Raw genomic sequence first — 15,989 nt, forward strand, 5'->3', positions numbered from 1 at the left:
ACAAGCTGGAATAACTGCCACTGCTTGCAACCTGGGCTTTCTTGTTAAATGAAAACCACTGCTGCTTCTGAAATAGGGTGATTTTTAAACTGATGCTGTGAATGATATGGTTCTCCCCTCTTTCCCCCACATACAGAGCTATGAAGCCTTTCCAACTCAATAAGCCAAATTTTCAAAAACATCCTATAAAACAGTGTCTGCAATTGCAGAAGTCTTTTAATAGGGCTTAGTAACATAGTCATAGGGATCGACAAAGGGAGGAGAGAAGAGAATGCAGCTAGTCATGTTTAAATTTTCCAGTTCTCCCAGTCAGTGATACGTCCATTTCCCCTTTAACACGGCCTGATCATAGAGTCATAGAAATGTAGGGAGAGAAGGGACCTTGAGAAGTCATCAAGTCCAGCGCCCTCTGCTGAGGAAGAACCAAGTAAGCCTAGACCTTTCCTGGCAGGTGTTTGTCCAAACTGTTTTCAAAAAATGCCAGTGATGGTGGGTGATTCCACAACCTCTCTTGGAAGCCTAGTCCAGAGCTTTTTCCTAATATCGAACCTGAATCTCCCTTGCTGCAGATTAAGCCCATTATGTCTTGTTCTACCTTCGGGGCATGGAGAAAAACTCATCACCATCCTTTACATCTCTTTACATATTTCAAGATTGTTAACAGGTCCACCCTCAATCTTCTTTTCTCAACACTAATGGTGACCAGTTTTTTTAACCTTTCCTGACAGGTCAGGGTTCCTAAACCTTTTATCATTTTTGTTGCTCTCCTCTGGACTCTCTTCAATTTGTGCACATCTTTTCTAAAGTGTGGCACCCAGAACTGGACACAGTACTCCAGCTGAGGCCTTAGCATTGCTGACCAGCCTGGGACGATTACCTCCCATACTGTTATTACACCCAGAATGGTAGCAGTCATTTTCACGACTGTATCACATTGTTGACTCATATTCAACTTGCAATCTACTGTAACCCCCAGATCTTTTTCAGCAGTCCTACTGCCCACCCAGTTATTCCCCATTTTGTTGTTGTACATTTGATTTTTCCTTCCTGTGGGAAGCACTTTGCACTTGTCTTTATTGAATTCCATCTTTTTAAAATTGGTGTCATCTGCAAATTTTATAAGCATTCTCTCTGCTCCATTATCCAAGTCATTAATGAAAATATTGAATAGTACCAGATCCACAACAGACCCCCTATGAGATCCTCACTAGATACACCCTCCCAGTTTGACAGGAAACCATTGATAACTACTATTTGAGTATGGTCTTTCCGCCAGTTATGCACTCTCCTTATAGTAAATTCATCTAGACCATATTTTTCTAGTTTGCTTATGAGACTGTCATGTTGGGCTGATGATATATTTGCATGGAATCTATTCCACTGCTCTAAAAGTAACTCTCTTCCACAACATATAAAAACTCACTCACTGGGAGACCCAGCTAATTATGAACAGCTAACCATTGCAAATTATTCAAACATGTTTGAATCCTTGATGTAGTAGGTTGGAGCAGATTTGTCAGTGAGATTCACTGCTGGAAACACAGCTTCTGAGTTCACTTACTGTACCTCTTAAGATGTAGTTCTGATAGTTCTGGTCTGCCTCAGCTCCCACTTTTATCAAGCAAGTCAGGCCTTCAGCCACAACAAACTCATGAACCAAATCCTTGTCATCCTGCCAAAGAAGACAAAGGGAGAGAAAACAGAGATACTACATTACAAATCTCAAAGACAAGGAAACATTTTTTTTGTCACAATAATATGAACTAAAATATATGGGCTGTGGTTTTTACTTTCTATTCAAATGAAATGATATGAGCATACTCTTTTTCTGTAAGTCAGAACTGGACCAAGAATTCTTCCATCAACCAAGCCACGTTTATACCGGACGTCAGGTTGACCACACTACGGCACTCAGGGTGTAAAGTTTTTCACAGCCCAGAGCAACGCAACTAGGTCAATCTAATTTTTAGGTGTAGACGAGGCCTTTTAAGGGTATGTCTACACTGCAATTAAACACCCACAGCTGACCCATGCCAGCTGACTTGGGCTGCAGGGCTGTAAAATTGAAGTGTAGACGTCAGGGCTCGGTCTGGAGCCCAAACTCTGGGACCCTACCCCTATTGGATTGCCATTTTACAGCCCGATAGCCCGAGCCCCACAAGCCCGAGTGAGCCCCACAAGCCCCTGGACATGACCATCCAAGGGTGTTCAATTGCAGTGTCGACGAACCCTAAGAAAATGTGGCAATATCGGCAAGTACAGGCTACTTCAGTCTCTTGGCATTATTTCAACTTAAGTATTTACAGTAGGTGCCATAAAATACAGATATTTACTACACTATAATATTTACTTTTATCATAGTATTTGTGATATTAATTAAACTTTAAGTGAGAAAATACAATGGTAAATTTAATTACCGAGGGTAGCTAATTCCCCCTACATTCTTACGGAAAAGTCTCATAAAATTTCATGCAAAATGATTTTATGTTTACTATCGGGGTATTTTTAATAACCATCCTTTGGAATTTACTAGACAAGTACATCTCTTTTATGAAATTTTGCTAGAGTACAAACTGAGTTGGGATTGCAGGATTTGACCCAAAGTTTTCAGTTGGTTGGTTGATTTTTTTACATAGGAATATAATATAGAGAAATGAGGAAGCGACAGCATCCAGAAGAACTGTATGCACGAGGGTTAGATTTTTCCCCCTTAAAGTTTATATCCATTTCTAAGACTAATAGCACAGAAAGTTTTTCTCTTAAATAGTAGGAACTGAATAAAATCTATTCCAAATTGTAAAATTTTACATAATGCAAAAATCAGTGTCAAATACAGTGGCTGCCATTAAAAAGTCAACATTTACAATTACCTCAGAGTAGGACTACATGACCTTAATATTTAAGTTCCTGGCACTTAAAAAGTCCTTCTACCCTGCGAGGAAGAATCTTTTCTCAAGGAAATCATCAGAATTCACGTTGCTGGGCAAGTATAATTTCAAAAGACATGATTTTGCACATTTGATATTATTAGTTTCATATTCACCTTTAATATATAGTGATAAGATGACTAGGGAAAAATAGTAACTTCAGCATCACTGGTTTGTTTTGTTTACCATTAATTATTATGGCAACAGTACTACTTGTTGATTTCGGGAACAATATCCATAATTGTGAGAATAATTAACTACATCTGTGTCATTCTGGTTAATAAAATACCACTCCTGGACTTTGGTTAACAATTTGCCATTAGTTAAATTTGCTTGTGGTGATTTATGCAAGTCATTTCTTGGACCACCAGTCTCTTATGCAATACAATCTGGTGATTACAATACTTCAGCTGCTGAAGAGAAGATGACAGTACAGGTATTTAGCACATGCATGCCAACAGAATAGAGAGAAACATTTATATAAAAGAAAAGGAAGCCATTCAAAAACATGCCTAAACTTACAGAAAGCTGCTGGACAGTTAATTAAGCAGCCGTTGAGGAGGTGACTAAATCAATTAACCAGGTAAGCATTAATAAATTTAAAATATTACTGGATCTAGCTGCTTTGTGAACACAAATACTAATGTTGCCTGTGGATTACCAATACATCTAATGATTTGGTTTTACATAAACTTGTACATGTTTTCACAAAGAAATTGATGTCAATGGTGTGACATTGCACCCCATATGCTTTATGAAAATATGCTTATGAATGTGAATATAATGTAACTGGAATATGCTTTATGCAAAAGGTCTCTTATAGGGTATCATTACAAAACTTAAAATCTACCGAAAGCTTATGCTCTAATAAATTTGTTAGTCTCTAAGGTGCCACAAATACTCCTTTTCTTTTTGTGAATACAGACTAACACGGCTGCTACTCTGAAACCTACTGAGTGTGTTCATCCTATTTGTATGCATGTATCATTCTTGTTTCTGAAGCTAGAAATATGAAGTATAACTCTGAGATCCTATTGTAATTATGCAAAGTGTGGGGCATTAATGGTGGTTTAGAATCCTGATGGGTCCAACTGACTAGAACAATTGGCTGTAAATGATTTATTTACCTGAAAGCCTTCCTGTGTACTTGTGGGCCAGCTCGTGGGTAATGAAGAATGAGGACTTACAATGACATGTGACCATGTCACCTGATAATGAAATCCATCTTAAATCTGGTACTTTTCCATTTAGAAGGAGGGGTAGGGACCCAGAGAGGCAAAAGATTCCCACCTTATACCAAAGCTATAAAAGGGGATGGAACAGAATAAAAGGGGCGGCCAGTCATGAGAAAGCCCATGCTTGCCACCTAAAATATCTGCTGGAACTAACAAGGACTGTACCAGAAGAAAGGATTGGACTCAGACCAGGAAGGAGTCTAGTCTGTGAAAGAAGCTTATTGGAACATTTCTGAGACTGAGATATTACCTGTAATCAGTTTCTTAATGTATTAGGCTTAGACTTGCATGTTTTTGCTTTATTTTTCTTGGTGACTTATTTTGTTCTGTCTGTTATTACTTGAAACCACTTAAATCCTACTTTTTATACTTAATAAAATCACCTTGGTTTATTAGTGAACCCAGAATAGGTGATTAATACCTAGGGGAACACACAGGTGTGCAAATCTCTCTGTCAGTGTTATAGAGGGCAGACAATTTATGAGTTTACCCTGTATAAGCTTTAGACAGAGTAAAACAGATTTTTTCGAGATTTGGATCCCACTGGGAGCTGGGTGTCTGGGTGCTGGAGTCAGGTAACCTGCAGAGCTGTTTTCACTTAAGGCCTGCAGCTTTGGGGGCATGGCCCAGACCCTGGGTCTGTGTTGCAGCAGGCTAGCTTGTCTGGCTCAACAAGGTAGGGTTCTGGAAGTCCAAGTTGGCAGGGAAAATGGGCTCAGAGATAATTTCAGCACATCAGGTGACAGTCCCAAGGGGATCCCTGTGACTGGACCTGTCACAAATGGTAACTGCCATCTTTCAAATACTGTAGCGCTAAAGGGAATAGGTCCAGACTCCACAATTATAATAAATACACAGGACCCTCGCTAGAACGCAGGATTTGGGATCCATGCACGGTACCGCATTAATGCAGGGACCACGTTATAGCGGGGACTGCGTTAAAATGAATTCCAATTAAAGTAATTAAATTTGGGAGCCATGGCCGCGACTGCATTATATGCGAATTCGCACTATATAGACGCACGTTCTAGTGAGGGTCCAGCATACATAGATTTGTTGGAAATTATTTCTTATTTGTCATATAATTGATGGCACTCACTGAGTTAGAAAACTGCAAAGTCATCTAAGAATAAAGTGTTTATCTTTTATGCTGACAATGCACTTATTAGGCTCTAAATTTTATACCTTTGCTAGAGTGAAGAGTTAAATCGTTTTAATAATTTGTTGGAACAGGTATATCTTCAAGCCATAAAGCATTCTGAGGGAAATTTGTGCAATGGCAAATTTTGAGTCAGCTGAAAATGCTGGGGAAAGATTTGATTATTGAGTAAGGAAGAGGTGAAAGATGTCAACCAAAATTTTTACCCCCAGCTAAGAATTATTTATCCTTTATTGAAAAGCATAAAAAGGAGAAGTTAACTCAAGTCAAGCTCATCCTTTAGTTCCCTCCATAAACCTATGGTAAATAAATAAAACAGATTAGGAAATATGCATTAGACTTTGGTTTAGAACTCCACTTTTCTGTAGATTTATATTTTTTCTTAAACATTAATGAAACACTGGTAAATATATTGTTTTAAGATTCACAATCCCTAGAAACCATCATATGGAGTCCTCAATTTGAACTATTAAATTGTAACTTCAAATAGCAGATATGATGAAGGGGACATAAACTTGCTCTATTTTTTTAAACTATTTTCTTGATGTTCAAAGTTTTATAATGTGATTCTACCTTTGTGTTCAGCTTCATGGTAATGGTTGTATCAATAATATAGAAAGGGATCAGACAAAAAGTGGGACCACAGAGTAAACAGAGAAGACTGTTTGGTAATATTGCATATATTTATTATAGTGTGACTCCTCTTGTTGTATAAAACAGGCTAGATTTTGGCTGAGATGCACACATACAGGCTTGTCATAGCTCCACTGGAGTCAATGGAATTAAGACAATTTTTAACAGCTGAGGATCTGGCTCTGACACTTTGGGCCAGATCATGGCCCCTGGTAAACCCACTCTGTGTCTCTCCAAAAGCACAAAAGGGAATTAAAGCTGCCCTACCTGGGCAACTGAGGATTTTCTGGTGTGGGGGAATCCTTGGCTGACACAGAGTCAATATAGCAGGCCCTACATCACCTACCGCGAGGCCCCTGACATAGAGGGGATGCCCAGGTATGCTGGGAGGCCTGTTGCCAAAGCATGCTGAGCTCTGGCAATCCTTGGCTAGTGAAATGCCCTTGGAATCTATTACAAGTTGGCACAATTAAGAGGATTGAGCTCTTCAATTCCACGTAAATCTATCTCACGCTAATTTGTGTAAAACCTGTTGTCAAAATTTGCATTTTAAGGCAAAGTTCCAAAACTAACATTTTGCAGCAGCTGTTACACCGTAAAAATACCCTGTCATAATCCACACATTTTTCAGCTGACTGAAAAAAATGATATAAGACAAAATGCATTCTAGACCTAAATCCATATCTAGTCGGTTAAGCAAAAGTGGCTCAATTATCAGAAGTGCTCATGTAGTAGCATTAACTGTAGGCACCAAAGTTTAAAAATTCTGGTCTGTGTGTATTATTTTTTGTGTAATACCAATCTCACAAATAGCCAAATGTGCCAGTCTGTACAGAACAATTACAGAACAACTATACAGATGCTAAGGATCTAAACTAAACTGAAAAGGGCTACATTTTGCTCACTGTAGTCACACATTGTCCCATTAACTTCACATGAACAGTCCCATTAAACTCACTTGCTTGAGTAAGGAGAAAAAGATTCAGGCAACATAAAATAAAAATGTTGATCTAAAGCTGCCATTTTGCCCTCAACTCACTTCATAATGCCCATCGCACTCTGTGGTCTCAAGTCAGTGAACGATCTTCTGTACTAATACAACAGAAGTATAAAACTTGGAACCAATGTGCCAAATTCCTCCTAGGTCTACTAACTCCAGTGAAGCCAACAGAGTTACATTAGTGATGAAAATGATCCAATGAGACAAAGTGAAGCTGGAACACCATCATGTGGACACATATCATTTGCACTACAATTTATTTAGCAAAGTCACACACAAATTTTATAATACTAGTTGTCTTAACAGCCAAAAGTCTGCTAGTTGCCTCCCAAAACATCCAAAAGACATGATCCCTGCCCCCAAGTAGCTTATAAACAATTTTATGTTCGTTGTTTGTACAGCACCTAGTACAATGGAGTCCTGGTCTAGGTTTGGGGCTCCTAGGCAATACCACATCACAAATAAACAATAAGTAAGACATAAATAGGGTGAGACATTGGCAGACCAGCCAACCTTTGTATGACCCATAACAACTTAACAAGAGGCATTTGTATCAAGACAATTCACATGTATGTGAATTTCAAAGAGATGTACTAGACTAGCAATCATCAACTCATTCATTTCTAGTAATAGAAGTCAAGGGTAGATGCTAAGAGTATTTATCTGATTACCTATATCTTGTCAGAAGTTTAACAATGTAACCAAATGAACTGGTAGATGCTAATTCCATTTCATGTCTTAATTGCCTTAATTATGTAAGTGACTGTGTCCAATTAATCTTGAGATCAAAGATGTAAGATACTGCAGGAAACTAATAATATTATCTACATTGTCTTCAGCTTAACTATCTATGTTATAATGAAAGACTGGTTAATTATCTCATGTGAATAAGTGTAGCTAGTTTATCTGTAAAAAGAAAAGCAGTACTTGTGGCACCTTAGAGACTAACAAATTTATTAGAGCATAAGCTTCCGTGAGCTACAGCTCACTTCATCGGATGCATTAATGCATTAATGCATCCGATGAAGTGAGCTGTAGCTCACGAAAGCTTATGCTCTAATAAATTTGTTAGTCTCTAAGGTGCCACAAGTACTGCTTTTCTTTTTGCGAATACAGACTAACACGGCTGCTACTCTGAAACCTAGTTTATCTAGGTATGCATAGGAAATAGAAGATTAGTTTCAAAGCAACAGTCCACTGGCAATCTGCGTTGCCTATTTTTCCTCGAGGGAAGGCCCTGCTGTGATATTTTCAATGAGAAGGCTTGTCAGCCTGCTAAAAGAGCTATAAAAGAGAAGCCTCAAGCCTGATCCTGCCATCTCAGCTCTGCTTAAACTTTAACAGGGAAAGTATAAGACATTCAATGGAAGTCTCCAGGTAGTCGCCTGGATTATCCTGGAAATCTCAAGGAAAAACCTCTAACAGACTCTACACCTGAATTGCCTATTGCGCTATAACCCATTGAACTGATTCCAGAGAGACTTTTACAAGCCAGCAGATATACATTGCTTCTATGATTCTGATCTATGAAAATTAAAAGTCATTTGTATATATACTGACCTTGTAACCATTTATAACTCTCTTCTTTCTTTTTCCTCTTATTAATAAATCTTAGATTTAGTTACTAAGGATTAGCTGTAACTGTGTATTTGGGTAAGATCTGAAATATTCATTGACCTGGGGAATAATGTGTGATCTTTTGGGACTGGAAAAACTTGATTTATGGTGAATAGGGTTTTAATGACCTTGCACTGTACTAGACTTGGCTGTCTAGATGAGAGCCAAAGGCTGGAATGCCTGAAGTGGACTGTGTTTGGCTTGTTAACCAGTGTGGTATTACAGAAGCTCTCTTCTTACTGGTTTGGTGAATCTAATTATAGAATAAACCACCAGTTTTGGGAACTGTCTGCCCTATTCCTTGAAGTCTGCCCTGAGTGTGGCATTCTCAGTGTGGCCCAGCCAGGCACCACGGCCCCATAGGGGAGTTACAAGAAAGGAGGGAGGAAAAGACTAGGGTGAAATCAGTAAGACTACATTGTTGACCAGAGGGGGCTAGTGCAATGCATGATGTAGTACAGGAGGTTTTTGTTTAAATAAGTGAAATAAATTTCTTAACTAGAAGGCCAGCTGTCCTTTCAAACAGGCAAAGTATGGCCTACTAGATTGTTTGAAAGACTCTGTACTGTTGTGACAAAGAAAAGAGAATGTACATATATAATTTCCTCTTTCCTGGTTTCTCTAATATAAAAGCACAGAATAATTCAACCCATATACGTACACACACAGCCATGTCATTTATACTCAAAGGAAATGATTTGAGTAGTCTCTTGGTCTGCCAGCATTCTGAAAATTGTTTTCCATAAAGTTATAAAGAGATTGAAAAAAGTAGTAATAAGCCCTAGAACTCATCTAGTAAGCTTTATGTAAGTTTGTGCATTATTAAGATGAGATAAATCTGCTCAATCCATTCTGATTCACTAGAGGGTGAACCTCATTCACAGGTTCTAGCAAGGAAATTATTTTAGTTGCCAAAATCAGTGGTTAAACAAATCTTTGTGGTATTTCAACATACTGTAAGAATATGGGGCCTAAGCCCCACAGGAAAAAAAAATACCAGAAAAAAAGAAGTTATCTAGGAATTTGAAAAGTTACCCAAAATTATCCATGTAAGGGTAGGTTTACCTAAAGTGTAAAAAAGACTTCTTTGAAATCGTTTTTCCAGCAATCTTTTTAACAAATGGTTATTGCTTTTATTCAACTTAATAAAAACAGCATTAGAATCTAAGCACTAATTTAGAGACCACTGATATCCAAGGAACACAGCAACCAAATATGTATTGTCAATAGGAATTACAATTGAAGTCAGTCAAATTGGCTGGTAACTATTTTTTTCAGCATACATTGCTTTTCTTTTAGAAATATTTTATGGACACCTTTCTAGAAATCTTGATAAGAGATTGAGCCTTTCCTGAACAGTTTTCAGTGTCCTCGGGTTGACAGACAAAATGTTCCATTCTGGGTTGTTTAAGGACAAAATAGCCCAACTGGAAATATTGAAAAGTAGAATAACTGTGTTCCAGTGTTTCTAGAATATCTTTAACATTAAAAGACCTAACATGTCAATTTTGGAAGACCTCTAAAATCCAAAAGATACCAAAAAAGTCTGATCCAAAACCAATAGGAATCTTTCTTTTGATGTCAGGGAGCTTTAGCTCAGGCTTTTCAGGTGCAAAAAAAAAAAAAAAAAGAAGATTGTCAAAGGCAAAATATGGAATTTAGGTGCCCATCTACAACTGACTTTCATTAGGACCTAACTGCCCTTTACACCTTTATAGGGCAAGTATACACTAGAAGTGCTACAATGGCACAGCTGCACTAATGCAGCTGTGACACTGTAGCACATCTGGTAAAGACATTCTATGCCGAGGGGAGAGAGCTCTCCTATCAGCTTAATAAAATCACCTCCATGAGAGGTGGTAGCTTTATCAGTGGGAGAGCTGTCCACATCGGCACTTAGGTTGGTGCAACTTGTGTTGCTTAGGGAGGTGGCTTATTTGAACCCAGGAGTGACATAAGTTATACCAATATCAGTGGTAATGTGTACAAGTCCTTAGAAATCTCCCTTCAAACCTTTATTGGAACGGATGCACAGTTATTTTATGTCTGTACTTCTACCAGAATATTATTCACAAACAAAAAACCTGACAATATCCTTTTAATTCTCAATGTGATATGCAGTATGTATTATAGTTAGTTATCATTGCTTTTTCTTTTTTAAATGAAATCAAGAAAGCTGATTTATTTAATGTTATCAAAAGGGCTGAAGTAGTAAACTATTACCCTGTAGATTCATCCTTGACTGAAGTGAGATATATTGCATTAGGACTGCAGAGGAAATGAAGGGGATGTGGAAACCTTAACCAGATTACTTTGAAAAACACTGAATAAACACACCAAAACTGAATTTTAAAAGGCTTTTAAGGTACTCCTCCTTTCACCAATAAAAGGAGAAAAGAAGGTGTAATGAAGCAGAGTATAAACACATCATACTGTAGACAAAAATTTGCACTCTGTACATTATCTATTCCATCATGTATATATGATGTAGGGAAAGAAGCAAACATCTGGAATGTGCAAAGAAAGATGAAAGGAATCCAAATCCACATATCCTAAACTGAAAGGAAAATATTTACATCATCTCTGTACTAGGGTAATCTTTTCAAACCCATTAACTCACTGACTTGCCAAGTTAGGTGACCTCAAGAGTAAAGGCTATTCTAGCAATGGCAAGTGGTTCACCATTTCCTGAAAAAGATCATTCATTCTATAGATTATTCAAGCAGCACCAATGAAAGACAAGTAGTTGTGGCATGTGTATGATAACAACTAATGGGGGCAGAGGAAGATTTGTCATTTGGTAGGGAAATGGAACTCTCCAGTAATATTGCTAAGATTTATGACCCCTTAATCAGCGGGCATTAAAGCACTGATGAGAAAAGAAGCAAAATACAGTCAAATCTCCATAAGCTTCTTTCTAAGCTCCTACAACCATAAAGATTGTGAAGTAACACAAAGACCAGCTACTTAAGAACTTTACAAAAAGATACTAATGGCCCATTCAGCTAAATATATTTTAAACACCCATTGATAAGTTTGGAACAGATAAAACACTAAAAAAAGCAAGCAAATCAGCAGCAAAACCAGGAACAATTATTTTGTTATAATTATATTACACTATTTTATTCCAATAAGCCATCAAACAGAACCCTGAATATATTTAAACTATTTAAAGTTTGCTTGTTAAGTTAGAGGCTGGCAAATGTAATATATAAATATTTACAAACAAACTGTTATACTTAAACCTTTCCAAAGCCTGCTATTTCCATGGACCATGTGTTTTAAAACTTCCTCCCCTCAGTGTTATTTTATTTCTGTCATAGGAACATATTCTCCTAACAGGAGAAGCTTTTTCAGAAAATTATATCTCAGAAAAACAGAATGCAGTAAACTTAAAAAAAAAATCAGCTCTAACACCACTGCAAACAGCTGTATTCTAAGCATTTGGGGATTTTGGATTAGTTACTTGCTAATCATATTCGGATGTCCACATATTTTTGTTTTACATGTCCGATACATATATATATATGGGCCTGGGGATTTCCACTAAAAGAGCAACTCATTTTTATGCCTTTTTTTAAGACATTTCCATATCCCTCTGGGAAACCTGAGGATTCCCATATTTATTCCTACTCCATACATCTTGCCCCCACCACTTTACAAAGCTGCATGTCACAGACACTCTGATACTGGCTTGTTTAAACCAGGAACCTGGGTGCTGTCAGCTTCTCCTCCTCTCATGAGGTATCACTGAATAAGCAGGCAGGCGCAGTCTGTATCAGCCAACTTTCTAATTGCAAACATAGAACACATTGCATTCTGGAACTGATAAAGGCATGGGTAGCCGTGGTGATGACCACATCTGAAAGAAAACCTTGGAACTTCCTTGCCAAGAACAGATGGGAAAAAAATCACTTTTGAAAACTGTTTACAAGACAGGAGTCCTCTGTGTGGCACAAACCTGAACTGGCCAGATGTCTCCTCCAATGAAAGAGAAGTGTTACTCTTTTCCCCCCCATGCAAAGCCTCCATATGGTTCTAGTTAGGGGCAGACAAGGGCTAGGAATTAAACCTGAGTTTACTGTGGTTAGGGTTCCATGTTTGTCACAGAGATTGCGGAAGTCACGGATTCCATGACTATCTGCGACCTCCGTGACTTCTGTGTGTGTCTGACCCCAGGGCTGCCCAAGCAGCTGGCTCTGGTGCCAGCTGCTTAGATGGCCCCGAGGACAGCCACTCCAGCCAGTGTTGGAGCGACTCTGCCACCAACCACTTGGGCGCCCCTCAGCCAGCCGCACCAGCCGCTGCTGGAGCAGCCCCGGGCCAGCCACATCGGTTGCTGCTTGGGCAACCTGCGGCAGCTGGCCCCTGGAACTACCTGAGCAGCGGTCTCAGGGGTGGCCAGAACAGCTGCTGTTCAGTGGCCCCTGGTCAGCCAGAGCAGCTGGTGCTCAGTGGCCCGCAGCAGCTGGAGCCGCTGGCCCCGACCCCCCGGCTCCGGCTCCTCCCCCACCAGCAGTATCCCCCCAGGACGCCCCCCAGCAGTGACCCCCTCCAAGATTTAGTCAGGGTATTTAAAGTATAAGTCATGGACAGATCACAGGCCATTAATTTTTGTTTATTGCCCATGACCTGTCCAGGACTTTTACTAAAAATACCTGTGACTAAACTGTAACCTTAACTATGGTTTCTGTCATACAGAATAAAAACTTTGTCTGAATATGCACTCTTGTGTCTTAATGTCACACTAATTCACATTGCTACATTGCAAGATATCACATTGTCTTGCAAATTTGTCATGCAATGTTTTACAATGTGAGAAAGTTAAATCCTACCTGAAACAATTCAGGGACTAAGGGCAGACTCACTGACATTGAACTGACAACAGTTCAACAACTTTTAGTGAGAATCAGTTAATGCAGAGCCCTACAGTTAGTGGTGTTGATAACTCAGAATTTTATGCGGAACTCTATGGCAATTTCTACTTCTAAAGCGGGAGGACTGAAGGAATCATTGTTCTCACTTGTGCTTATTAATTAACGGTACTTTTGCAACTGCCCCTCACACTCTGCTGAGGTAGTGAAGATGTTCATTGAAGTGTGAATTGCACAGTCTGCAGCAGGGGCCACTAGGCCTGCTGCAGTAGAAAATAATAAATAATGATAATACTAACAACACGTGGTCCTTAAAGTGTGAATCTACTCTGAAAAGTTATTCCATAAAATAGTATTGTGGGGTCCCATGTTTATTATTCCTCAGTTACTTTCAAATAAAATATTATCAGCTTAGAAGTAAAAGGATGTGTTTTTTCTAACTGCCTGCCCTGCAAACTCAGATCAGAAACTAGGATCAGAAAGTTGAGCTGGGTTTAGGAGGATTAGGATTTTCTCATTTGGTGATATAAATTAGCTTCAAGGGAGCTAGAGATGAGTGGTGAGGGAAGGGGAAGAAAAAGCACAGCAAGTGGTATAATGTAAATTAAGACTTTGTTAGGATAAACTATCTCAGTGAAGAAAAGAACACAAGGAATGTATTTGCCCTCTACCCCTTTTTTATTCTTCAGTGTGAGAATACCAAACTGAAATAAATTGAGACGCCATATTCCAAAACAACTGTGAAGACTCCACTACTGGCATGCAAACGAGGAAGAATGGCAGGATCCAGTCTTTTAAAAAAGATAATATAGGGCAAGACTCTTTGGCCTGCTCTGCCCCCATTTTGCATTTCTGGTGGCACAAAGGGAGCAGAAGCAGCCAGGTCTCCCTTTCCAAGCATTCCTCTGGCTTTGGGCAGCCCCAGTGCTTGCAGAGCCATCATAGCTGGCTCCTACAGAACTATTTCCTTGAAGACCCCAGTGTAGTAGGCATGTTAGGGTGTGGACAGATCGCACTGCACTCTGGCTATCCATAGCCGGTGTATAGCCCCATGTGGTCCAGAGGCAGCTAGCATAGGTAACAATAGCCTATGGTTTTTTTTAATCTATGCCAGAGTCTGTGCAGAACAGCAACCAATTCCTTTTTGTCCCTCCTCTCAGTTGCACAGCTAGGAATCTGGCCTATATATCACAGAAATGTCTGCACAGGCATGATTATTTCTAATTACCCATATCTGCTCCCACTTTGTGTGTCAAATCCGCTGAAGTTACTGACAAAATTATCTCTGTCAACTTTCCTACCTTAGTGTAGAAACAAAGGAACATGCTGTGTTCAGTTCTGTGTCACATATCAGAGAATGAAATTCCAGCTAAATCCCAAAATCCAGTTTTTTTAATTGTATAAGGAACAAGTTGTGGGTTTTTTTATATATGAAGTTGAGCTTCCAATGATAGCTTAGTTTAGAAAAAATCTCATTTTGGCATGCACACTGCGCCAATGTGATCAGGAAGTGATTGAGGGAGTATAAATATGGACTATCACAATATATTTTATAGTCACTTTCCCATACTTTAAATTTCTGTTTTCTGGACTATAAAATTATTAGTGTAATTAAAATACTAAATCACAAATCCAGAAGTGCCTACTACTATATACCCATAATTCAATCATCACTGTTTGCTTCAGTATATTTTAGGTTGCTTCCTGGGCCATATCAGCTATAACAAATGCACCTTGAAGAAAGAGGGAAATCAAGAAAGTTTTAAAGTTCAATGAGATGCCTCATACTGTCTTGCTGGTTAAATATAAATTATGTAAGGAGCACCAAAGATAGGATTCTGTATAGAGACCACCTGTTGTTCTTAACTAAACCACTGATTATAGGATTCAAACTCTGTCTTAGATTATTATTTTAACCTCTGGTTTGCATTGAGGTGGATAATTCCATTTAAAACGCAAACAAAAAACAGAGCACAGAACCAGATATGAACAGTTTTTCCACACAGTCCTGAAGAACCTAAGTTCATATTTTTTCAATTCTGAACATTATATGGCATTGGTGACAAAATACTCCTAGATGAGAATACTGGGGACATTCTGGTAGAGTTTTTCACTGTAGTTTTCTACTTGTGTTTGTACATGCATTTCTTAACATAGTCCTATGGAGCTGCCCTATTTATTGTTTGAAAATGTCATCAATTTGCTCATAATGTATATCCCCAAGAGCTTTGCAGACAAACTGAGCCCTTCGTGAGGGAGATGGTTAATTGTAACTTTCCAGAGGGATAAAACTGGAATTTGACATGAAATAGCGTGCTTATGTATATAATTGAAAACTAAACTGTGACTGCTCCAGGACTGGGTCTCTCAATATATATCATTACATGTAATAGAAAAGGAGTACTTGTGGCACCTTAGAGACTAACAAATTTATTTGAGCATAAGCTTTCGTGAGCTACAGCTCACTTCATCGGATGCATTCAGTGGAAAATACAGTGGGGAGATTTATATACATAGGGAACATGAAACAATGAGTGTTACCGT

At 38.8% G+C, this 15,989-nt stretch overlaps 1 protein-coding gene across 5 annotated transcripts in view; it reads right to left on the reverse strand.

Annotated features, from left to right (window-relative positions):
* The window catches only part of FHOD3 (formin homology 2 domain containing 3), a 623,525-nt gene that overhangs the window by 287,592 nt on the left and 319,944 nt on the right, over nucleotides 1-15,989 (reverse strand). For all 5 annotated transcript variants that reach the window (XM_043508620.1, XM_043508619.1, XM_043508621.1 and 2 more), the window contains exon 5: nucleotides 1,567-1,672. In XM_043508620.1, the coding sequence (XP_043364555.1) occupies nucleotides 1,567-1,672 (106 nt within the window). The remainder of the gene's footprint in view (nucleotides 1-1,566; nucleotides 1,673-15,989) is intronic.

This window comes from Dermochelys coriacea, chromosome 2 (assembly GCF_009764565.3).
Source record: "Dermochelys coriacea isolate rDerCor1 chromosome 2, rDerCor1.pri.v4, whole genome shotgun sequence".
NCBI lineage: Eukaryota > Metazoa > Chordata > Testudines > Dermochelyidae > Dermochelys > Dermochelys coriacea.